Here is a 25175-nt window from a genome sequence, read left to right as displayed (position 1 = left end):
CAGGCTCACTGCCACCTTGACTTCCCTGGGCTCATGTGACCCTCCCACTCCTCAGTCCCTCGAGTAGCTGGGACTACAGGTATGTACCACCGCACCCTGCTAATTTTTTAATTTTTTGTAGAGATTGTGTTTCATCATGTTGCCCAGACTGGTCTTGAACTCCTGGGCTCAAGCATTCCTCCCACCTCAGCCTCCCAAAGTGCTGGGATTACAGGCATGAGTCACTGCTCCCAGCCATGATATTTGACTGTGGGCATTTGTAGCAATATAGCTGAAGTTCAGTAAAAGGGAATAAGGCTGGGCATGGTGGCTCACACCTATAATCCCAGCACATTGGGAGGCCCAGGTGGGAGGATCACCTGAGCCCAGAAGTTTGAGACCAACATGGGCCACACAGCAAGATTCCCATCTCTAAATAATTAATAATAGTAATAAAAACAGCCAGTCATTGTGGCACACACCTGTAGTCCTAGCTACACAAGAGGCTAAGGTAGGAGATGGCTTGAGCCCAGAAGCTCGAGGCTGCAGTGAGCTATGATCAAGCCACTGCACTCCAGCCCGAGTGAAAGTGAGACCCTGTCTCAAAACAAAAACAACCCACCAAAACCACACTTGTATAACTGTGAGAAAATTAGTCTGTATTTCTCTCTGTAAATGGGAGGGATAATATCTGTTCTGTTAATTTGTGGTGAAAGTTAAGTGACAGAACATGCCAAATGTTTACTGAGCACATTGCCTGGCTTACTCTACATACCTTACATGTTAGCTTCTGCTTCTGGAATTAGTCAAAAGAATAGTTAAAAGAGTTCTGTGCTGGGTCACTCCAATCATTTCACACCTTCCTCACTGATGATCTCCTCTTTGTATTCTAATTTGGGGCAGAGGATAGGCATCTGTGAGGGGGAGTTTCATGAAGGGGCCAAGGCAAGGTATGATAAAGGCAGGTGGACATCAAAAACTATCATCCTAGTTCACTGTTTTTCCCAAGCTGGCATTTCAAAATCGTGTCTTATCACGGACTGCCTATTCTTGATATAATTGAATTACAAATTTGTGACTGTTATGTATAGATGATAGTGGTAGACAGGCAAAAGTATAGATAGATGACAACTGCCTTATGGTGTAATACAGTATGACTGACTGACTTGAATACAGGGCAACACAAAATGAGAAACGTGAAGTGTAAGGCGGGATCCTCGGAAAAGCTTGTAATGAAAGGAGCCAGACACACTTCTCAGCTTCCTGGGCCCAACCCTAACACATTCCTCCATACATCACAACTTCCAGGGCCCAGTGTAAACATTCCAGACTTCCAGGGCCCAGTGTAAACATTCCAAACTTCCAGGGCTCAGTACAAACACCACCTGGAGAGTACCGTTTGTACTGAAAGCACGGGAACCAATAGATAACTGCTAAATGTATAACTTAATATGTTAACCAATTGTAATGCTGTAACCTAAAGAATTCCCTTGTTTCTCTGTAACCTTACTTATCCTGTTTTCATCGGGCTATAAAAAGCGAGCGCACGCATTGTTCGAGGCCCTCTTATCTGCTGTGGAATGGAGGGACCAAGTTCGAACTTGCAATAAAGATCCTTGCCGCTTGGCTTTGACTCTGGACTCTGGTGGTCTTCTTCGGGGAATAAACGGTCTGGGCATAACATCTGGGGGCTCGTCCGGGATTCCCCCAAGCCCACCAGACCCCTGGTCAACGGATCTACCCGGATCAATCTGCTGATAGGTGAGCTGGCGTTTCTGTTTGTCTGTCTGTGTCCGTTCAGACTCTGAGGCTCTCTGAGTCCGTTCTGAATCTGAGCCTCGTCTCTGTTTGTCTGTCTGAATCCGTTCAGAACCTGAGGCTTGTCTCTGTTAGCCTGTCTGAATCCGTTCTGAATCTGAGGCTCGCGAGGTCTGAAACTGAAGCTGAAAGCTGGCATAGGTCCTGGCGGACGCACTATAGGACAGCCAGCGGAGACCGGTGGGAGACGTCCCCTGGCTCTCATCTGATTCTTGTCTGAATTTATTCTGACCCAGATTTCTGGAGCGCGCCTGCGACTGACATAACTTGTTGTTGATACTCTGTAACTCACTTTCGACCTGTTCCAGACGCCACTCCGGGCACTACAAAACCCTAACCCCCCCCCCCTTAAGATGGGTAATGCCCAGAGCACTCCCCTATCTCTTCTTACAAGTAATTTCAAGGATGTTAGAGCGAGGGGCCATGATCTTGGTATGGAAATCGGGAAGGAAAAGCTAATTACTCTATGCCGCTCCGAATGGCCAGCCTTTAATGTAGGGTGGCCACCCGAGGGGACATTCCGCCTTCCTGTCATCACTAGAGTGAAATCCAAGGTTTTCCTACCAGGGCGTACTGGTCACCCGGATCATATCCCATATGTCCTCATATGGCAGGACCTAGCTGAGAACCCGCCCCCTTGGCTGTCCCCTTTCCAATTAGCCTCTGCACCCTGTAAAGCACTGGTTGCTCCGCCGCTAAAATCCAAGCAACCGACTGCCCCCTCCATCCTGTTTTACCTGATAGCGAGGACCCACTGTCCACAGAACCCCCTCCGTACCCCTCCGGGCCTCAGGCCCCAGTCCCCCGGGCTGCGCCGCGGGTGGAAGCGGGCGGACAGGAGGCGGCCTGCGCATCCGAACCCGCTGAAAATGAAAGTAACTCTGTAGGGCCGGCGGGGCGGATGCGGGGGCGTACTTTGTGAATTAGCCCCCCAGCCGCCTGACTCCACAGTGGCTCTACCCCTTCGGGAAATAGGGCCCCCAGATGACACGGGAATTCCCAGGCTCCAGTACTGGCCATTCTCCACCAGTGATCTGTATAACTGGAAGACTCAGAGTGCTCGGTTTTCAGATAACCCCAAAGATTTAATGGCCTTACTAGATAGTGTCATGTTCACCCACCAGCCCACTTGGGATGATTGTCAGCAGCTCCTCCAAATCTTGTTCACAACGGAGGAGCAAGAGAGAATACAGGTAGAAGCTAGAAAGCTGGTTCCAGGGGACGATGGTCAACCGACTGCCAACCCTGACCTCATAAATGCGACCTTTCCTCTGACCAGGCCGGCGTGGGACTACAACACGGCAGAAGGTAGGGGATGGCTACGCCTTTATCGCCAGACTCTAATGGCGGGTCTCCGGGTAGCTGCTCGCAAGCCCACTAATTTGGCTAAAGTATACTCTGTTTTGCAGGGAAAGACAGAAAGCCCGACTAACTACTTAGAAAGATTAATGGAAGCCTTTAGACAGTACACCCCCATAGAAACAGAGGCTCCAGGAAGTCAAGCAGCTGTGGTAATGTCTTTTGTAAATCAGGCGGCCCCAGACATTAGGAAGAAACTTCAGAAATTAGAAGACTTGGAGGGAAAACGGATTCAGGACCTCCTACAGATAGCCTGGTGGGTTTACAATAATAGAGATACTCCAGAGGAAAAAATGACTCAGGTCCTGGCAGCAGTTGTGCAAAAAGAGCATCTACAGCCAGAGAACACCCAGCCTAAGCGGTCCCTCAGACCGGATAATCTGAGCAAAGATCAATGTGCCTACTGTAAGAAAGCTGGCCACTGGGTAAAAGACTGCCCCAAAAGAAAACAACGAGGACAGGGACCCCCTAGGTCTACACCCGTGCTAGTCACTCAAGACGAAGATTAGGGAAGACGGGGTTCGGATCCCCTCCCCGAACCTAGGGTAACTTTGCAAGTGGAGGGGTCCCCAGTTCAGTTCTTGGTCGATACGGGAGCACAGCACTCAGTCCTAGTTGAAACTAATGGAAAATTATCCTCCAAGTCCTCGTGGGTACAAGGGGCCACAGGAATTAAGAAATACCCCTGGACAACACAAAGAACAGTAAACCTCGGAGCCAGGAATGTAACCCATTCTTTCCTGGTCATTCCTGAGAGCCCCTGTCCCTTATTAGGGAGAGACCTGCTGACTAAGATGGGAGCACAGATCCATTTCCTCCCTGAGGGGCCCATCGTGACCAATTCCCAAAATCAGCCCGTGCCCGTCCTGACTATAACCCTAGAGGATGAGTATCGGCTCCACCAGGAGCAAACAGCCCCTGACCAGGAGATAGCAACTTGGCTCCAGCAATACCCAGGAGCTTGGGCAGAAACGGGGGGCTTAGGACTCGCAAAACACCGTCCTGCCTTGTTTGTCGAACTCAAGCCTGGGACAGACCCCGTTCGGGTACGGCAGTACCCAATGCCCCTAGAGGCCAAAGTAGGAATTATGCCCCACATCCGTCCGCTCCTCGACCAAGGGGTCCTTCGGCCCTGTCACTCACCCTGGAATACTCCCTTGTTGCCGGTACGGAAACCTAATAGCGGGGAGTACAGACCTGTACAAGACTTAAGAGAAGTCAATAAGAGGGTTATGGACATACATCCAACTGTGCCTAACCCGTATACCCTCCTGAGTACTCTAAACCCTAGACACCAATGGTACACTGTTTTAGATTTGAAAGATGCCTTCTTCAGTTTGCCTTTAGCCCCTCAGAGCCAAAAGCTTTTCGCCTTCGAGTGGACTGACCCTGAAAGGGGCATAAGCGGCCAATTGACATGGACCAGGCTGCCGCGGGGATTCAAAAACTCTCCTACCCTGTTCGATGAGGCCCTCCATGAAGACTTGGGTGAGTACGGATGCAAACACCCTGAAATAACTTTACTACAGTATGTTGATGACCTCCTGATTGCAGCCGAGACCCAAGAAGCTTGCCTTCAAGGGACCAAGGGTCTCTTACAAGCTCTAGGGAATCTAGGCTACCGGGCCTCGGCAAAGAAAGCTCAAATCTGCAAACCAGAAGTAACATATCTGGGGTACCTGCTAAAAGGAGGGCGGCTCTGGTTAACAGACGCCCGGAAGCAGACTGTTCTGCAGATCCCCAGGCCACAGTCTACCCGACAAGTAAGGGAATTCCTGGGGTCAGCAGGATTTTGTAGACTATGGATACCTGGGTTCGCGGAGCTGGCTAAACCCTTATATCAGGTAACCCGGGGACAGCAGCCATTTAATTGGACAGAAGAAGCCGAGACGGCTTTCCAACAGATCAAAACCGCCCTACTCTCTGCGCCTGCACTGGGACTACCTGACGTCACTAAGCCCTTCCACTTATACGTGGACGAGAGCAAGGGTGTCGCCAAGGCGGTGCTAACTCAGAACTTAGGCCCCTGGCGGAGGCCAGTTGCCTACCTGTCAAAGAAATTAGACCCAGTGGCTGCCAGGTGCCCCCCTTGTCTCCGAATGATTGCAGCCACGGCTCTGATGGTACAAGATGCTGATAAACTTATCATGGGTCAAGATTTACGGGTCGGTACCCCACATGCCATCGAGGGTGTACTCAAACAGCCACCTAATCGATGGATAAGTAACGCCCGGCTCACCCACTACCAAGGACTACTACTAAACCCTCTCAGGATAACTTTCCTGTCCCCAACAACTTTAAACCCTGCCTCGCTGCTGCCTAACCCGGACCTGGACGCCCCGCTCCATGATTGCACCGAGATACTAGCCCGGGTGCACGGAGTTCGAGAGGACCTGCAGGACCGCCCACTTCCTGACGCAGACCTCGTCTGGTTCACTGATAGAAGCAGCTTCATATACCGAGGCCAGAGGTATGCTGGAGCAGCAGTGACTTCAGAGACTGAGGTAATCTGGGCGGAACCCCTGCCCCCGGGGACATCGGCCCAGAAGGCCGAACTGATAGCACTCACCCAAGCTCTTACCCTAGGGGCAGGGAGGAAACTAACAGTATATACAGACAGCGGATATGCTTTTGCTATGGCACACATACATGGGGCCATGTACAGGGAGCGAGGGCTGCTAACGGCCGAAGGAAAAGAGATAAAAAACAAGCAAGAGATCCTAGCCCTGTTGACAGCCCTATGGAGACCAGAAAAATTGGCTATTGTACATTGCCCAGGGCATCAGAAACCAACCACTCCAATTGCTCAAGGCAACTTTCTGGCAGACCAAACTGCAAGGAGTGTGGCAAAGGCTCCTAGTCAACTCCTTGCACTCCAGCTCCCTGATCCGGGCCCCGGTACCTGCCATATCTCCCTGATTATTCAGAACAAGATCTCCAGTGGATCGACAAACTTCCCCTAAAACAGATCCAGAATGGGTGGTGGACTGATACTAATGACCAAACCATCCTACCAGAAAAATTAGGACAAGTGTTAGAACACATCCACCGAACCACCCACCTGGGTGCCCGGCGGATGATAGACCTGATCAGATGCTCCAAGCTCAAAATCAGACATATAGCCGAGACGGCCAGCAGCATCGTGACGAATTGCAAAGTCTGCCAGCTTAACAACGCCTACCCTCAATCCCAGGCTGCAACGGGAACAAGGCTCAGGGGAACCAGGCCCGGTATCTACTGGGAAGTAGATTTTACTGAGATAAAGCCAGGGAAATATGGGTATCGGTACTTACTTGTCTTTGTAGATACTTTTTCAGGGTGGATTGAAGCATTCCCAACCAAAAGGGAGACTGCTCAGGTTGTAGCAAAGAAAATTCTGGAAGACATCCTCCCCAGGTATGGCTTCCCCGTCCAGATAGGGTCAGATAATGGACCGGCCTTCGTTGCTAAGGTAAGTCAGGATTTGGCTTCCATCCTTAGGGCAAATTGGAAACTACATTGCGCTTACAGGCCCCAGAGTTCAGGACAGGTAGAGAGGATGAATCGGACCTTAAAGGAGACCTTAACTAAATTGACTATGGAGACTGGCGCTAATTGGGTGGTCCTTCTCCCCTACGCTCTGTTCCGGGCCCATAATACCCCTTACAGACTGGCCTTACCCCTTATGAAATCATGTATGGCAGACCCCCACCCCTGCTTCCCAGCCTAAAAGATGATCTGCTCAAATCTGAAATGGAAAATGTCTCTGAACTCTTATTTTCCCTACAAGCTTTGCAGAAAATTCATCAGGAAATCTGGCCCAAGCTGAAGGAATTATATGAGACTGGCCCCCCACTGACACCCCATCCATACCAGCTGGGACACTGGGTCCTGGTCAAGCGACACTGACAAGAGACCTTAGAACCCAGGTGGAAGGGACCACTCCAGGTACTCCTAACCACACCCACTGCCCTGAAGGTAGAAGGCATCGCGTCGTGGATCCACTACACCCACGTCAAACCAGTGGACCCGACCTCCGACCTTCTTGGACCACTCACGGCAGCGACTGAAGCACCAACCACGTGGACTGTGGACAGAGCTAAGAACAACCCCTTAAAACTCACCCTGCGCCGGCAGCATAGCTCACTGCAAACATGCAGCTAGGTAGTCTAACCCTAACGTTAGTCGCCCTAGTGGCCACTGGGGCAAACACAAAACCAGTTCCTAATCCCTTTGTCTGGAGATTCTGGCTTTATGAAAACCGAACCCACCCTGGGCAACCTCATAAGCCCGGGAAATTATTGGCCAATGCTGATTGCCCCTCCTCAGGGTGCAGCGCCCCAATTTTGCTAAATTTTACTGGTTTTCAGATAGCCAAACCAATTGTGCCAATGATATGTTTTGAGTTTGATCAGACTAAATACAATTGTAAACACTATTGGTGGCACCAAAACGCGGGCTGCCCCTATAGTTACTGTAAAATGCACTCAGTCAGAGGGTGGAACGAGCGATCCGGGTGGAACTTCTACCAGCAGGGTAGAGGCGGCATCTATACTTGGATAGTTAAGGACCCTTGGAACTCCCGCTGGACCACGCCTCAACACGGGGCTGTATACTATTCCTCTTCCTCCACGTGGCCTAGCAGTCACCTCTATCTGTGGCGTGGCCTAGTTCAAGTACGGCCCCGGTCCATGGGGATATCCAACGACAGGAAGACAGACTAACACAAGATTTACGTCCTTTCTCCTGGTTAGAATTATTACGAGAAGGATTAGAACTTGCTAACCTTACAGGATTTTACAGCTTGTCTGGCTGCTTTCTGTGTGCCACCCTAGGGCGTCCACCGCTAACCGCTGTCCCTCTGCCATGGGAATCCTCTACCCAAACTAATAACCTTCAGAATCTCTCGAGTGCCCCTATTCTTAATGTGCCACTGTACCTGAACCCCAGTCAGGAGAAGTTTCCCTACTGTTTTTCAGGCACCAACTCCAGCCCCTGCAACATCACTGTAACGCCCCCTAACACCAACCTGAGGGCCCCATCGGGCATATTCTTTTGGTGTAATGGAACATTATCTAAGAGCCTATCTGGTCCCTCTGCTACCAACCAACTGTGTCTTCCTGTCACCTTAGTTCCCTGGTTAACTCTCCTAACTGCCGGCGAGTTCCTGGGGTACACCGGTAACTGGACTGCTATTCACCCAGCCCCTATACTGAGACCCGCACGAGCCATATTTCTCCCCCTCATTGCGGGAATCTCCCTCACCTCATCCCTTATTGCGGCCGGACTGGCAGGGGGAGCCCTAGGTCACACCCTCATAGAAACCAACAAGTTGTACCAACAATTTGCCATTGCTATGGAGGAGTCGGCTGAGTCCCTTGCCTCCCTTCAACGACAGCTCACATCCCTAGCACAGGTAACCTTGCAGAACCGGAGGGCCCTAGACCTACTCACTGCCGAAAAAGGGGTACGTGTATGTTCCTGAAGGAAGACTGTTGCTTCTACGTAAATGAATCAGGGCTTGTAGAGAACTGGGTCCAACAGTTACGCAAGTTAAGCATAGAAATGAAAAAGCAGCAGTTTGCCTCAGCTGCGAACCAATGGTGGAATTCCTCTATGTTTTCTCTGTTAGCCCCCTTCCTTGGACCCCTGCTAAGTCTACTATTTCTGCTTACCGTAGGACCTTGTGTTATTAACAAAATTTTGCAGTTTGTCAGGGAAAGGTTTGACACCGTACAGCTCATGGTCCTCAGAGCCCAATACCAACCTGCAAACACTGAAGCAGAATCAGAATCAGACTTATAAGACCCAAGATTGGCTCCAGAGGTACCTGAGAAAGGGGGAAATGAAAGGAGCCAGACACACTTCTCAGCTTCCTGGGCCCAACCCTAACACATTCCTCCATACATCACAACTTCCAGGGCCCAGTGTAAACATTCCAAACTTCCAGGGCTCAGTACAAACACCACCTGGAGAGTACCGTTTGTACTGAAAGCACGGGAACCAATAGATAACTGCTAAATGTATAACTTAATATGCTAACCAATTGTAATGCTGTAACCTAAAGAATTCCCTTGTTTCTCTGTAACCTTACTTATCCTGTTTTCATCGGGCTATAAAAAGTGAGCGCACGCATTGTTCGAGGCCCTCTTATCTGCTGTGGAATGGAGGGACCAAGTTCGAACTTGCAATAAAGATCCTTGCCGCTTGGCTTTGACTCTGGACTCTGGTGGTCTTCTTTGGGGAATAAACGGTCTGGGCATAACAGTAACCCAGTGGTATCTTCAGGGTTTGACAACTGGTATCTTCTACTATTACTTTTCATTTTTTCCTTTAACAGGAGACATATTTGTGGAAATAGCATTTGGAGTCCCACTCCTCCACTTATCCGTGACCATGGGCTAATTATTTATCTGGGCTTTAGTTTCTCCATCATTAAAATGAAGAGATGTCCTGTCCTTTTCCACCCTATTCTAAAATTGTGTAACTTTTTTTTTTTGAGACAGAGTCTCACTGTGTCGCCCAGGCTGGAGTGCAGTGGCGTGATCTGTTTACTGCAACCCAGCCACCTCCTGGGTTCAAGTGAGTCTCCTGCCTAAGCCTCCCGAGTAGCTGGGATTACAGGTGTGCACCACGACACTGGCTAATTTTTGTATTTTTAGTAGAGACAGGGTTGCACCATGTTGGCCAGGCTGGTTTCGAACTCCTGACCTCATGTTACGCCATGGTGCCCAGGTTGGTCTCGAACTCCTGGTCTTAAGTGATTCTCCCACCTCGACCTCCCAGAGTGCTGGGATTATAAGTGAGAGCCACCAAACCCAACCCTCTGCATGTTTTAATATTTATGCCATGAAGTATAAGGACACCAATAATACTTTGTGCTCACAGTGATGTTTACTGTGCAAACATGACCAATCAACAGTAAGGAAAACTCCTTTGGTAGTTTGTGGCTTGTTTATATAACACCGAAAGGACTCTGATATATTTTCCTCTCAATAAAGAGAAATTAATTGATTTTCCTGATGACTCAGGTGCATAGTGATATGCCGGACCTTGTATGAAGATGAGTCTATGGTTTCCTCTCCTTTGGCTATCACTTCTGTTCATTAGTCAATAGTTCCCTCCTATTTGCTGCACTGTGAAAAAGCAAATTGGAAACCAGATGACCAAATTTATAAGGTTAATAACTTTTTTTTTTTTCCCTAAGACGGACTTTTGCTCTGTTACCCAGGATGGAGTGCAGTGGCGCGATCTTGGCTCACTGCAACCTCCGCCTCCAGGGTTCAAGCAATTCTCCTGCCTCAGCCTCCTGAGTAGCTAGGATTACAGGTGCTGGCCACCACATCCGGCTAATTTTTGTATTTTTTGTAGAGACGAGGTTTTACCATGTTGGACAGGCTGGTCTCGAACTCCTGACCTCGTGATCCACCCACCTCGGCCTCCCAAAGTGCTGGGATTATAGGTGTGAGCCACCGCGTCCCGCAGGTTAATAACTTTTAAAATTGCAGTAAGCTTGAACCCAAGGATAGATCGCTACTTCTTGAAGCTTTGTATAAGTATTTTTCTTGGTGCTTGAAAGCTCTTTGTTGGTAGATTTGTGTTCATGTTTTACATGTTTGGTTGAGGCTACCATATCTGGTCCCTGTGTTCATGAAGTGTTACTGAGTAAGTTCTGGATCATTTGAATGTTTTTTTAAATTATTATTTTATTTTTTGAGACGGAGTTTCACTCTTGTTGCCCAGGCTGGAGTGCCATGGTACGATCTCGGCTCACTGCAACCGCTGCTTCCCAGGTTCAAGTGATTCTCCTGCCTCAGCCTCCTGAACTGGGACTATAGGCGCCGGCCACCACACCCAGCTAATTTTTCATATTTGTAGTTAAGACAGGGTTTCACCCTGTTGGCCAGGCTAGTCTCAAACTCCTAATCTCAGGTGATCCACCCACCTCAGCCTCCCAAAGTGCTGGGATTACAGGTGTGGGTGTGGGCCACCACACTCAGCCTTTTTTTTTGTTTGTTTTTGAGACAGGGTCTCACTTTGTCACCCATGCTGGAGTGCAGTGGCATGATCATAGCTTACTGTAATCTTGAATTCCCAGTTCAAGCGATTCTCCCACCTCAGCCTTCCATGTAGCTGGGACCACAGGTGTGAGCCACTGCACTCCGCCCCTTTTCATAGTTTCAAGTCTTATAAAAAGTTATTTTGTACACAGGTTGCTTTTACTCAGATTGTTGATGACAAATCTTTTGCCCAAACCAGAGTAAGTTACATCCATGCTAATGTAGAAAAAATCGGCTTTGGTAAGAACCTCTGATGTTTAAGTTTCCTTCATGAGGCATTGTGTGTTTAATCTTAAAAAACGTCATTGGTAGATTTCTCTGTCATATAAACAAGAATCCTATAACTAAAACCTAGGAAGGTATTTTTGTACAGTACTAATTGTTTACATATTGGTCCATTTGTTTTGATTTTTCTACCTGTAAGCATGATTTCTATCTTTAATGTCTTTCATTACGTAATGTTTTAATGTAACACATTGATGTGTGTATTGAGGCACATATCTATGATAATTTATTGTGCTGCTTCAAGTGTTTATTTAGTGGAGCAGTTCTACTTTCTGGGAATCCTTCAGATGCTGTTAAAATTCATTGACCCTCATGTGTAAACAAGTTGGTTATTGTGTTGCCGTTTACATACAATTCTTACCTAATTTCTCTCTTCCTTCCTTGTAGAACTGTTTGGGGGAGCAAGAGACCTTTCCTCTTAACATCTCATACAGAATTCCATTCTGCTTTTATTGCCTAGCACAGGGGTCAGCAAATTACTTCCCGTAGGCCATATCTAACCCACCACCAGTTTTTCTATGGTGTGTGAGGCAAGAATGGTTTTTATGGCATTAAATGGTTGACACAAAAGTAAAAATAGTATTTTGTGATATGAAAATCATTTGAAATTTAAATTTCATGTCCATAAATAAGGTTTTATTGGGATATAGCCATGGTCTATGGCTGCTTTCTCTGCCATAAAGACTGAGTTGAGTAGTTGCAAAAGAAACCACATGACCTAAAAGCCTAAACATTTACTGAGCAGCCCTTTACAGAGAAATTTTGCTGACTCCTGGCCTAGCTGGTTGTTTGCCGTGGTGCCATCCATTCTTTTCCTTTTCCCTGTACTCCAAAATCCTTTTGGCTGGTTTTTTAGAGAGATGTAAGCTTTCTTCTACTTTGAATTTATTTAATGATAGATCCCATAAACCAAAGCATGGATGGATCTCTCAGTTGAGTTAGAGGTGTCTGATCAAGCCTGGAACATTCTGTTCCCAGTACTAACTATTCTCAATACTATTTTTATGTACCGAAAATACTAATTATTGCCAATTATAAGATGAAAATATTTGCAGTTGATTAGTTTTTATTTATTTAGCCTAGTTCTCTAGTTTCAAATGCCTAATGAGTTACGCTGTATTAATCTGTTGTGTTGTGAAACTTAGTTATCTGTCATTACAAGGCAGAACTAGACCTTCTGTTTCAGTAGCCAGAAATCACTTTTTTGTTTGATCTTTTTAAAACAGAAAAAAAAAAAATCACTTTAGATTTCTCTTAAAGCTAAAGGTGAGGGTTGTATAGGGTAAGAACAATCATCGTGCTTCAGGGTTATAAAACACTTCAACCTCTTTGGAATTTTTATAAGTACTGCCACCTCTGCTTCATTGGAATTGCTTAGTACCTTGAAGGTGATAATATGCTTTCTCAATTCAAGACACTTCTAATTGTGAGAGGGGCACTAATTCCTTGAGACCCCAGGACAATAGGTATAAACGGGGTCTGTCCTGACAGAATCAGGATTATTAGGTCCCCCTGACTTTAGTAAGTGGCAAGCTTCTGTTTTTTTTGTTTTGTTTTGTTTTGTTTTTTTTTGAGACGGAGTCTTGCTGTGTCTCCTGGGCTGGAGTGCAGTGGCCGGATCTCAGCTCACTGCAAGCTCCGCCTCCCGGGTTCACGCCATTCTCCAGCCTCAGCCTCCGGAGTAGCTGGGACTACAGGCGGCCGCCACCTCGCCCGGCTAGTTTTTTTTTTTTTTTGTATTTTTAGTAGAGGCGGGGTTTCACCGTGTTAGCCAGGATGGTCTCGATCTCCTGACCTCATGATCCGCCCGTCTCGGCCTCCCTAAGTGCTGGGATTACAGGCTTGAGCCACCGCGCCCGGCCTGTTTTGTTTTTTTGAGATGGAGTCTCACTCTTTCGCCAGGCTGGAGTGCAGTGGTGTAATCTCAGCTCAGTGCAACCTCTGCCTCCTGGGTTCAAGCGATTCTCCTGCCTCAGCCTCCTGAGTAGCTGGGACTACAGGCGCCCGCCACCATGCCCAGCTAATTTTTGTGCTTTTAGTACAGATGGGGTTTCACCATGTTGGCCAGGATGGTCTCGATCTCTTGACCTCGTGGTCTGCCCGCCTTGGCCTCCCAAAGTGCTGGGATTATAGGCGTGAGCCACCGCGCCCAGCTTTTCTGCTTTTTTAACATGCCACCTTGGAATTATTTGTCCCAACCAGAAGATAGAGGTAATAATGAATTTAGCCTAGATAAAAATCTGTCAAACTCAGATTCTTTCTAAATGTAAATACAAAATGGCATCCCTGTTTCAGTAACTAGGTTTTTTTTTCCTTCATAATTTAGAAACATTTACTTGGGTCATAATACAGCCATCATATATTAAACTTCTATTCAAATATGTAGGTTTTGTTTTGTTTTTGAGATGGAGTCTAGCCCTATTATTGCCCAGGCTGGAGTGCAGTGGTGTGATTTTGGCTTACTGCAACCTCCACCTCCTGGGTTCAAGTGATTCTCCTGTCTGAGCCTCCTGAGTAGCTGGGATTACAGGCGCCCGCCACCATGCCTGGCTAATTTTTGTACTTTTAGTAGAGACAGGGTTTCACCATGTTGGCCAGGCTGGTCCTGAACTCCTGACCTCAAGTGATCCACCTGCCTCGGCCTCCCAAAGTGCTGGGATTACAAGTGTGAGCCACCTCGCCTGGCCCAAACATGTAGGTTAAAGGTTTTATATTTACTTACTTTAGACACTGACCACATACAACAGATTATTCAAGAGTCATGTAGAAAAATGAAGTCCAAAACAAACTTTATTTACATAGAGACAATAAGGATCTCAATAACTCAAATACTGAATAATTACACTGTAGGTTGACTAGAAGTCCGTGATTCACCAATCCTGTTTTATGGAAGTAGTATAAAACTACATTTGTTATTTTCCCTCAGTTCTCTGGTATTCTTGAAGCTTGAAAGATTCAGAACACTTTAATGGTAACTTGTTGAACAGCAATAGAAATGAGATGATGTACTTAAAAGTCAGTCTCTCACAAAAAAGACGTTATATCCGAGTTCGGTTAAAGCCCCAGTCAGCAAGGCCCATAAAGGAATGAAGACATAGGATAGATTCATGGTAGTAAACTGTTCCAGTTTAGCACAGAGTGCGAGGCAGAAGGCTAATTTAAGTAACATTGCAATGAGGTACCAGGCTTTTTTTTTAATATTGTGTGATCCATGTCGAGGGTCAAAGCCAGACTTACACCGCCCAGCCATTTTCACAATCAGCATGACAAGAAGGATAGTATCAAATATCCAGACTGGAATAAATATGAGGAACCAGTTCCAAGGTGCTTTCTCATCCAGTTTCAACACCAACATGATCAAGAAGAGTAATGTGAAAAGCCAGGTGAGTAGTACTCTCTGAGCCAAGGACATTCTCATTTAAACAGTTTAAAGAGGCTGTTGCAGGATCGAAAAAAAGGAAATACACCCTAAGAGAAGGAGAAAAAGTCAAGATTGTTTTGATACCAGAAAAAAAGTATCACTTCCATTCCTAGTGAACAAAACTGGTTCTTTCCCAACTGACTTCCTTATTTTGAAAACATTCTACTATTCTTCCTTTCAAATCCTCTAAAACTTAGTGATCATTGACATTATATCCACCATTCCTTACAGCCCATGACAAAATACAATTTTTAGTATATCCACTGTATAAGCTCTATTCAAAATGTCAGGTGATTCCTTTTCAATGCTATCACTCGAGTCCAGGCACTTACAACTTTATTCTTGCACCGCAAAGATGTTCTTCATCTTCCTATACATTTGCAAATCTGTATTTTTCATTCAATTTCAAGGGGTACAAAGAAAAAAGCATTCAAAGTAGTGAAAAAGGGAAAGGTGGGTGTCAAGCTGAGAAGAGTTTTAAAAGACGGGAATGGGAAGGGTGCGCGACTCACGCCAGTAATCCCAGTACTTGGGGAGGAAAAGGTGGGCCTATCACTTAAGTCCAAGAGCTCCACACCAGCCAGGGCAATATAGTCAAACCCTTTCTCTACAAAAAATAAAAAAATTGGCAAGGCGTGATGGTATGCACCTTGTAGTCGCAGCTACTGAGAGGCTAAAGCTACTGAGAGGATTGCTTGAGTCCAGGAAGTTGAGGCTGTAGTGAGTGACCCGTGAGATCGTGCCACTATACTCCAGCCTGGGCAACAGAGTGAGATCCTGTCTCAATCAATCAATCCATCAATAAAAGGAGGGAACGATTAATAAAAATTACAATAATATAAAGTAGAATTAACATTTTAGTGGTTGGGCACAGTGGCTCATGCCCATAGTCCCAACCCTTTAGGAGTCCAAGGCAGATGCATCTCTTGAGCCCAGGAGTTCACGACTAGTCTGGGCAACATGGCGAAACCCTGTCTCTACTAAAAATACAAAAAATTAGGTGCAGTAGCACGTGCCTGTATTCCGTCCTACTCGTGATGCTGAAGTGGGAGAATCACCTGAACCCGGGAAGTCAAGGCTGCAGTGAGCCGTGTTGCTCACTGCACTCCAACCTAGGCGATGAGAGTGAGACCACTGTCTAAAAAAAAAAAAAAAAGATTGTAAAGAGGTTGTTAGGCTATATAATATAAAAGGCATTGGTAACACTGGATTTTCACATAGTCTGAAACTTATATTCTTAAATTCTCACTTATTTTCTCATAAAAATTCTTACAAATATCTTCTTGGTATAATAGTTTTTTTCCTTTTAACAATACTCACTGATTTGTGGAGATATATATATATATATAAAACTACTTGTTATCCATTCAATAATCAGGACCACCTAATAACTTTTGATGTTTTGTGATTATTAGATGCTAAATTTTGGGGCCTATTTCTTGTATCACTATTCTGCCTCACTGATCCATATGTTTCTCTTTTGCACTAATACTGTATGACTTACTGTTGCTCTAGGAATGTATTAATATCTGGAAGGCCTAGTATCTACTCGCTGTTCTCTTTTCTAGAATATTTTTTTCTTTTCTTTTTTTTTTCTTTTTTGAGATGGAGTCTCACTCTGTCACTCAGGCTGGAGTGCAGTGGCACGATCTCAGGTCACTGCAGCCTCTGCCTCTCGGGTTCAAGTGATCCTCCCACTTCAGTTTCCCAAGTAGCTGGGGTTTCACCATGTTGGCCAGGCTGATCTCGAACTCCTGATCTCAAGTGATCCACCCACCTCAGCCTCCCAAAGTGTTGGGATTACAGGTGTAAGCCATCATGCTGGCTTCTTTTCTAGAATATTTTCTATTTTGTCCTTACAGTTTTTCAATGCTAAAATTGCTAAGCTGATTCTTAAAAACTTAGAATTTTGATTATGAATGCATAAAACTTAGGGATAGCATTTATTTTATTTAATCTTCACATATAGGTTTATGATATGTTCCTCTACTTACTCAAGTTTTTTATACCAACCTTTATGACCATTTGGAAAAAGGATAAGTAGAACGGGAAATCAGAAGCCAGACTGCATGCAGTTAACAGAAGATCAAGAAATGGAAACAACTCAGAACACTTTATTCCTTTGAGGCATTTGGAGAAGAGAAAATGAAAGGGTATATGAAACTGACAGAAGAAATTTTCAGGAAAGGAAGAATTTATGACTACAAACAGAGAAATAAGCCAATGGGGAATGGCACTGAAGATGAGAGAGGATACTTGATGGAAAGAGAAAAAGATCAGAAGGTGCTACTCATAGGAACAAAAGCATGCGTGGTAGGAGGAAAGATGCAGGAAGATAATAGAGAAAAGGTGAAGAAACTGGCTAATTGAGCCAAATACCCTAGATTAGCGTGCTCAATTATATTTTAGAACTAACTTTGATGTACTGCGCAACATCTACACCACTTTAAATAGTGGATGGCTATCACGGTGCAAGAGGACACATCTGTTCTATTTCAACAGTTAAGTATGAGTCTCCTAACTCACCTCTTTTCCCTTATACCCATCTAGTGGCACTTAAACTTGTTTACTTAATTGGCACAGGCTTCATACTGCAGTATTTTTGCTCCTAAGGAGGTATTTTTCTGTGTTGGTTTCCTTTCCTGGCCAGAGGCTGCCACTGAATTTGGAAGCAGGGTTGGATGGGTGTGTGTTGATTAATAACCATGGGTGGATTTCATCCTGTAAATTGCACAATCCCCATCTCCAATCTATCTGGCCATTTTTGTGAACCTCTGAAAAACGGTTTACGATTATACATTTGCTTAAACCTAACTGTTCCATCTGCCATCGGATAAGACAGGCTTCATTTTTTTCTTATATTTGGCTGCACTCACCACAGGTGCTTTAAGGCTGGAGGTGAAAGGATGCAAGTAACAATCTTATCGTGCCTACAAGATTTATAATGTGGGATGTAACAAAATTCTGTTATGTTCTTGCACGAAAATACCCTCAGTGGGGAAGCACTACTGATACTTAAATGACGATTGAAGGATTGTACGCTTGTAGGCTGAGCTACAACGATGACATACGATCCCAGTTTTACATTTACGTCTTCATCAATTTGGGCAGTCGTTATGTTTCCTACTATTCTCTCCACATGAAAGGGGGAGGTGCGTACTCCAAAAATGTGCTCAACTAAAATGTTTCCCATTTAAGGCGGCTATTTCCTGCACTAGGAAGACACTTAAATATCTGTTAATGATTCCTTATTCATTTTCAAAACCTTCGGAGTGACCCCGTTATGGAAATATATAGGGCCCCACCCACATCGCCCGCGGGTGGGTATCAGCCCCTTTCCCTTCTCTCGCCACTGCCAGTACTCTACCAAGTCAGCCCGCCTCATCCCAAAGATAATTTTACTTTATGAGTCCACATATTTATTCTTCATAATGAGTCGCTTTTGAAAAGCCTTGCAGCAACAGCCTTGCCAAAGGAACAGCGTTCTGCTTACAACTTAGCTTATCTGGGGGCCTACTTGCCCCTGGAACTTAGGACGCTCCTAAACTATACTTGCCCTTCTGCAAACACCAACAGTCGGCTCGCGGCGCCCCACCCGGACGCTCCCCTTTTATGGGCTGTGGGCCCAGCACACGTTGGAGTTCACCACGGTTCCTGCTGGATGCGCACAGAAGCCCTGGAGCCAAGCAGGCGTGTGCGCGTTTGGGGCTGGCTGTGTGATGGGCTGGGGGTCGGCCGCACAGCCCACGGAAGCATCAGGAGACCAGCACCGCTTTACCGTGCGGGCTAGGGCAGAGCCCCAGACTCACCTGGCAGCGCCGCCGGCCGGAGAGCGGAGAGGGACGCGAAGATCAGGAAATTCGCCAGTTTGGATCCTTGTCCTTTTCCGCACTTTTCCCCCCATTAAATCCAGAACCCGTCACATGATAATTAAGAAAAAAATTCAGTTCCGCCTCCCCAAAACACTGCAGTATAGGATCTCTCAGTCCTACCTCAGTGCCGCGCCCACATCCGGGGCTGGTTCTCACCGCCCCTGAGCCTATCTTATAGGTAGGGAGGACGCCAATCTGGATTCAGAGGTCCCTTTTCCGCGGTAATTGGACCATTGTCCTCCAGTGTAAACCAACCGACCTTTCCTAACTTTCGGGTTGGACAGAAAGGCGGCAATAAAAAGCCCCATTTGTCCCGCCTCTCTACTGTCACGGGTTAGGAGGGAAATCAGTCCAAGATCAGCCTGGAGTTTCCGTGCTCCCATTGGGGCCCACAGATGTTAATCAGAGCAGCCGGCCCTCAGCTCCGCCCTCTCGGGCGCCCCGCCCCTCCTCCCATCCTCCCTGCCCGCGCGCAGTGACTGCAGGCTCCGGCGCAAAATCCTGCGGGAGAGGGGGTGGGGCAACGCTCTGGAGACAGCGCGCCCGCCGGCAGCCTCGTTGTGGCTCCTCGGGCTCTGTCGGCTGCGGCGCTAGCCTCGGAGTCTCCCGCGCGCACCTCAGCCGCCTCCTAGCGGCGCGGCGCCCACTCCTACGGTAAGAGCGGCATCACCTCCGCGCTCGGGTGGGCAGTGTGGAGGTCGTCGAGTTCTGACACAATCTCGAGGATGGATCGGGACGAGGGAGGAGAGCGGTCGTCGGGATGGAGGTGGGGGCTCTGGAGCCAGCGCGTCGCCCTCCGCCGCCGGCTACTTTTCCGGCAGTCTCCCGTACCTGAGGGCCGGAGTCAGCCGCGACCCCCTCCCATCAGTCGGCTGGTGGCGGAGGCTCAGCCGCTTTCCCCCCGAGCTCGCGCTGTCCTCAAGCCTTGATGGTGACGGGCCGAACCCCAGCACCGCCACCCGCCCCTCGGGCCCCGCTCCCAGGCCCCTGTCCTTTGCTTCCTTCTCTTAGCGCTGTGCTGAGGGGTCGTGGGGTCCTGGAAGGGCGTTCAGGGGTCTCGGATGGCTAGCCTGGCGGGCAGGGAGAGGTCAGCTAGCGGCCGGAGGAGCGGGCTCGGGAGGGGGCGGCGGCTCGCGCGCTGGCGGAGGTGGAAGGAGGGTCGCTGCCCTGCCCCCTCTGAGCAGGCGGCAGTCGAGTTTTCCGATCCCAACACGGCGGAGAGGGTGCTGAGATGCTAGGCATGGGCCTTAAGGGGTAGTTGCCGTCTGGAAACAATACCGTGCTCCATCAGCATGCTTCGGTTTTTCTTATTTTTATCTGCCCAGTGTTGACAGCCAGCATTCTGGTATTGTCCTTCGAGTCATGGCTTTCTAACTCAGCACCTCCTTGTGTAACTTCAGGGATCATTCTGTCACTAATCTGTCACCCTTTTTATTTTTAGCGTGGCAAAAACAAGGAACTGCCTTATACTAACCTGTGCAGGATCTGGAACAATTTATTAATCTCAGTGCGTACTTTACATGCCAAGTAATTTTGAAATTCATGGTGAATGTTAAATATTTTGTAGTTTTCGGTTACTTTCTTTGTGTATAGTATATCCTCCTTGCTTTGAGACTACTTTTTAGGTGTGATACTTTAATCTTACAGTTTTTGGTTAGCTTTTGCCATTTTTAAACGTTTCTTTCATTTTTTTTTCCTCCAAGACTTTGGCTAGAGACTTAGTATTTGATCTTGTTTTCAGGTGTTTTTGTAAAGTTTGTTTTCTTTCAAAGTGGGCTTTTTTCACCATATTTTTAATATTGGAAGGGGAATTCTGAGAGTCTGGAAACTGCGCACTTTAGCCTAAAGAGCCACAAAACAGTATAACAATTTGAAATCCTAACTTGGATATGGTGTGTGGACTGCAAATTTTAAGAGAAGGAAATGGATATGCCTTATCAGTTGCAGTGGCTCAACCTTCATAACCTAGAGAGGAATCTGGAGGTCTGGGGAGAATGAGCCGTGTCTGGGGCCAGAAACAAAGTGGTTCCAGGAAATTTTTTTGCTCCAGAAATAGCCTGCCTCCCACACAGACTAGCTGTCTGAATGCATCTGATAGTTTTAAGTTAGGTGTTAGTGAGATGGAGAGTTTTCGTGTTCTAATTTTGACCACTTTCTGGTGGAGCATGAAAATGTGGTGAGTAAACAAGTATAGTATACAATAGGGGCACTCTTGCATAGTCAAGCCTCCAAGAGTAAACTTTCTTTTTTTTTTTTCTTTTTTTTTTTTTTTTTTGAGATGAAGTCTCGCTCTATCGCCCAGGCTGGAGTGCAGTGGCCGGATCTCAGCTCACTGCAAGCTCCGCCTCCCAGGTAGCTAAGACTACAGGCGCCCGCCACCTCTCCCGGCTAGCTTTTTGTGTTTTTTTTTTAGTAGAGACGGGGGTTACACCATGTTAGCCAGGATGGTCTCGATCTCCTGACCTCATGATCCGCCCGTCTCGGCCTCCCAAAGTGCTGGAATTACAGGCTTGAGCCACGGCGCCCGGCCGAGTAAACTTTCTTTGAGCCCGAACTGGCACTGGACAGTTGGCCTTAAAAATAAGGTGACCCGCCCAATTTTTAAACCATGAACCTTTTTTGGCTGGTCCATTTAATGCAGAATTGCAAGGAATTTGTAATGAAAAAAACCTTCACTAAAATGAAGAGGATTTAGGGTGTCATGTGGATAAAATGAGAGTCGAAATAGTTGGACTACTTGTATATTATTTAATCATTTTAGTCCTGTGAGATGGGTACTGATTACTGTCATTTTATAGATGAGCAAACCAAGACTTAGATTAACTAATTTGTTCAAGATTTCTTCACTAATGAATCAGTGGAGGTGAGATTCACACCTATGCACTCTGATTCCAAAGCCTACAATCCAAGCCGTTATACTTTATTACCACAGTAAAATTGGATTCTTGGAGACTTTATAGTAGGAGACTACTCAGTGGAAAATAATGCTGCAAAGCTGTAAATTGAATCCACTATTATACACAGTAACACTTTGAGATCACTGTATAATAGGCACTATTGGATTTTGCTGAAGATAAAGGGATGGAGTTACCTTCTCTGTGTTTGAGGAGCATCCGTTTAATGGGAGAGATAGATATTTGAACAAACGATAAAACAATACGATATATACAGATTCAGCATCTGTAAACTGAAAATCTGAAATGCTGTAAAATCTGAAACCTTTTGATTGTCAAGATGTTGCCACAAGACACTTGACTTCATATGACAGGTTACAGTCAAAATACAGTCAGGCCAGTTGTGGTGGCTCACGCCTGTAATTCCAGCACTTTGGGAGGCCAAAGAGGGTAGATCACCTGAGGTCAGGAGTTCAAGGCCAGCCTGACCAATATGATGAAACCCCCGTCTCTATTGAAAATACAAAAAAAATTAGCCGGGCGTGGTGGCATGCGCCTGTAGTTCCAGCTACTTGGGAGGCTGAGACAGAAGACTCACTTGAATCCAGGAGGTGGAGGTTGCAGTAAGCCGAGATTGTGCCACTGCACTCCATCCTGGGTGACAGAGCGAGACACCGTCTCAAAAAAAAAAAAAAAAAAAAAAAAGTCAAAACTTTGTTTCATGCACAGAATTATTTTAAAATGTTATATAAAATTACCTTCGGGCTATGTGTATAAGGTGTAAATGAAACATAAATGAATTTTGTGTTTATACTTGGGTCACATCTCTAAGATATCTCTTTATGTATATGCAAAATATTCCAAAATCCAGAATGCTTGTGGTCCCAATAATTCTTGAGACAGGAATTCAGTTAAAGTATAGACAATCTGGATTTGAATTCCTGGAACATAATACCAAACCTCTTTTAGCATCAGTTCCCTTATCTGTTTAATGGAAAGGATAATACTTCAAAGAAGATATTAAGCCTTAAATAAAATATATAAAGTACTGGCACATGGAAAGCAGTGAATAAAAAAGAAACAATAATTTTAAGAGAGAACTAGTTGGGTTTCAGGGGAGCTAACACTGAAGCCTTAAAGATCTGAAGGTGGTATTTGTAGGTGGGGAAAGAGGACATTCCATGCAGAACAGGAAGAGGCAGAGTCTCAGAACAGAAATGTGGATTGTTGAGGGAATGGTAGGTAATTGTAGCTTTGCATAAAATGTATGTGTGATGGCCAGCTTTAAATGATAATGGTATGTAAATGTAGTTGGACAAAGTGAGTAGTACCCAATTTTGATAATTGGAAATTGCATACTTAGATACTAAAATTACAGGAAAACCTTAGCAGTTTGTCCATTATTACATGTTTATTTAATATTTACCTTCCAATACTTATTTTCCCAGTTCAAAGTAAGACTCAAAGAAGAATTCCAAAGTGACGGTTGCCATCCTTTAACCCCATTACCTAGTCTGTAGCCACATGGAGTCATTATTGCAAACTCCCCTTTGCATATTTTGACTGTCTTTTCTTAACCCGTACTTGATACATGATAGTGGGACAGAATTTTTTTTATTTTGAGACAGAGTCTCATTCTGTCTTCCAGGTTGGAGTACAGTAGTGCGATCACTGTAAAACCTTGAACTGTCAGGCTCAGGCAATCCTGTTGCCTCAGTCTCCTGAGTAGCTACACCTGCAGGCATGCACCACTGTGTCCAGCTAATTTTTTAATTTTAATTTTTTTGTAGATACAGGGTCTTGCTATGTTGGGCAGGCTAGAGACCTCAAGTGATTTTCCCGCCTTGGCCTCCCAAAGTCTTGGGATGACAGATGTGAGCCTCCACACCTGGCCAGTGTGTTTTAAATTGGGACTGCCCTTGAAAATCTGAGAAAGTCTCATGCTTCTGTCTTCTCAGATTAATACTGAACCATAAATACATTAAATTTACAAATCTGAAACATCACTTGATGACCAGAATCATGTGAAAGTAGAAAATATTAAGTGACATTTAGGAAAACTGCATTTTTAGTCCACCTTGTTAGTCTCATGAAAATTGCTAATGTGACACAAAATACAGAAGTGAGTTTTCAGATAAGAACAACTGACTGCTTCCTAGAACAGGTAGTTGTAGAACACTAGGAATGAAAATATGCTGGATTTTATTCTAGGTACTGAACAGGAACTGGGGCAGGAAATAGCTGTGGCTGAACCACTACCTGATAATAATCATAACATGATTAAATTTGACATTTAAGGAGAGGAAGTAAAGGGAAAAGTGCATAGTATGCAGCTTTCCAGTTGCAAAAACAGTTCAAAAAAGGGGCTGTTCAAAGTATATCTACAGCAATTTTAAAGACATGTGGGCACTCATATTTGTTGCATGAATGAAAGTACTTTTGTAAGACCTTTTGTATAGGATTTGTTACAGATAGCAAAAAATTTATGAAAATTAGGTGGCATGGGTTTTGGTGCTCTATCGACCTAGGTTCAAGTCCTGATACTGACATCACTGGTTGTGTGACATTGGACTCCTTATGTAATATTTTTGAGGTTCAGTTTTATTTATTCACTAAATGGAGTTACCTACTTTCTGAGATTTTAAGAATTAAATGAGGTAATAATGTATGCAAAGCACTTGACATATTCTTGGTTTATAAGACTAGCTCAAAAAGTGGTTGCTGCAATTATTTGACTAAGTTGAACAGGCGTGTGTGTGTGTGTGTGTGTATGTATGTTTTTTTTTTTTTTGAGACGGAGTCTCGCTCTGTCACCCAGGCTGGAGTGCAGTGGCCAGATCTCAGCTCACTGCAAGCTCTGCCTCCCGGGTTCACGCCATTCTCCTGCCTCAGCCTCCCGAGTAGCGAGGACTACAGGCGCCCGCCACCTCGCCCGGCTAGTTTTTTGTATTTTTTTAGTAGAGACGGGGTTTCACCAGGTTAGCCAGGATGGTCTCGATCTCCTGACCTCGTGATCCGCCTGTCTCGGCCTCCCAAAGTGCTGGGATTACAGGCTTGAGCCACCACGCCCGGCCATGTATGTATGTTTTAAAATAACGATTCCCAGATAGAATAAGAGAAGCCAGAAAATGTTCAACAAGCAAATAAAGTCTTAAAAGGAGGCAATAGGATTCAACAGGCAGAGTTGAATAATCATTTTACCCACACAAAAGAAGGGAAAATATATGGAGAGAGCTTCACATTATCAACTTTTTTCTGAAGAAAGTACATCAAACTCATTAAACCAGATGGAGTGCATAAATAAGGTTTTGCTATTCGAAATGACAATGAAAAACATAAGTGAAGTAGGGTTTCAGTGCCATGAATTAAGTGTATAGGGAAAGGGACTTGTTTTCTCAAATCTCTTAACCACTTTCTTACTTATTTCTAAAATTCTTTGACAAGGAAAAGCTATTAATTGTATGGTTATGGGAATGCTTTAATTGCAAGTAATCCTGGGAGACAGAGC

At 45.7% G+C, this 25175-nt stretch overlaps 2 protein-coding genes across 7 annotated transcripts in view; one reads left to right on the top strand and one right to left on the bottom strand.

The window, feature by feature from the left end:
- Positions 1–14252: 14252 nt before the first annotated feature.
- Positions 14253–19068, bottom strand: TMEM60 (transmembrane protein 60). The gene is made up of 2 exons (XM_023193484.2): positions 18711–19068; positions 14253–14948 (listed from the first exon to the last, which is right to left on the bottom strand). The coding sequence occupies exon 2, from the start codon at positions 14896–14898 to the stop codon at positions 14497–14499; it is 402 nt and encodes a 133-aa protein (XP_023049252.1). The 5' UTR covers positions 14899–14948; positions 18711–19068; the 3' UTR covers positions 14253–14496.
- Positions 19069–19082: 14 nt separating this feature from the next.
- The window catches only part of PHTF2 (putative homeodomain transcription factor 2), a 158262-nt gene continuing 152169 nt past the window's right edge, over positions 19083–25175 (top strand). The window contains exon 1 of one of the 6 annotated variants that reach the window (XM_031936059.1): positions 19083–19427. The gene's annotated coding sequence lies outside the window, so the exon portion shown is untranslated. Of the gene's footprint in view, positions 19540–25175 lie in introns of all 6 variants that reach the window. The other 5 variants (XM_031936058.1, XM_023193483.3, XM_023193480.3 and 2 more) reach the window with 5 other exon arrangements.

The sequence above is a fragment of the Piliocolobus tephrosceles genome, chromosome 8 (genome assembly GCF_002776525.5).
Source record: "Piliocolobus tephrosceles isolate RC106 chromosome 8, ASM277652v3, whole genome shotgun sequence".
Lineage (NCBI taxonomy): Eukaryota > Metazoa > Chordata > Mammalia > Primates > Cercopithecidae > Piliocolobus > Piliocolobus tephrosceles.
This window is presented reverse-complemented; position numbering and strand designations above follow the sequence as displayed.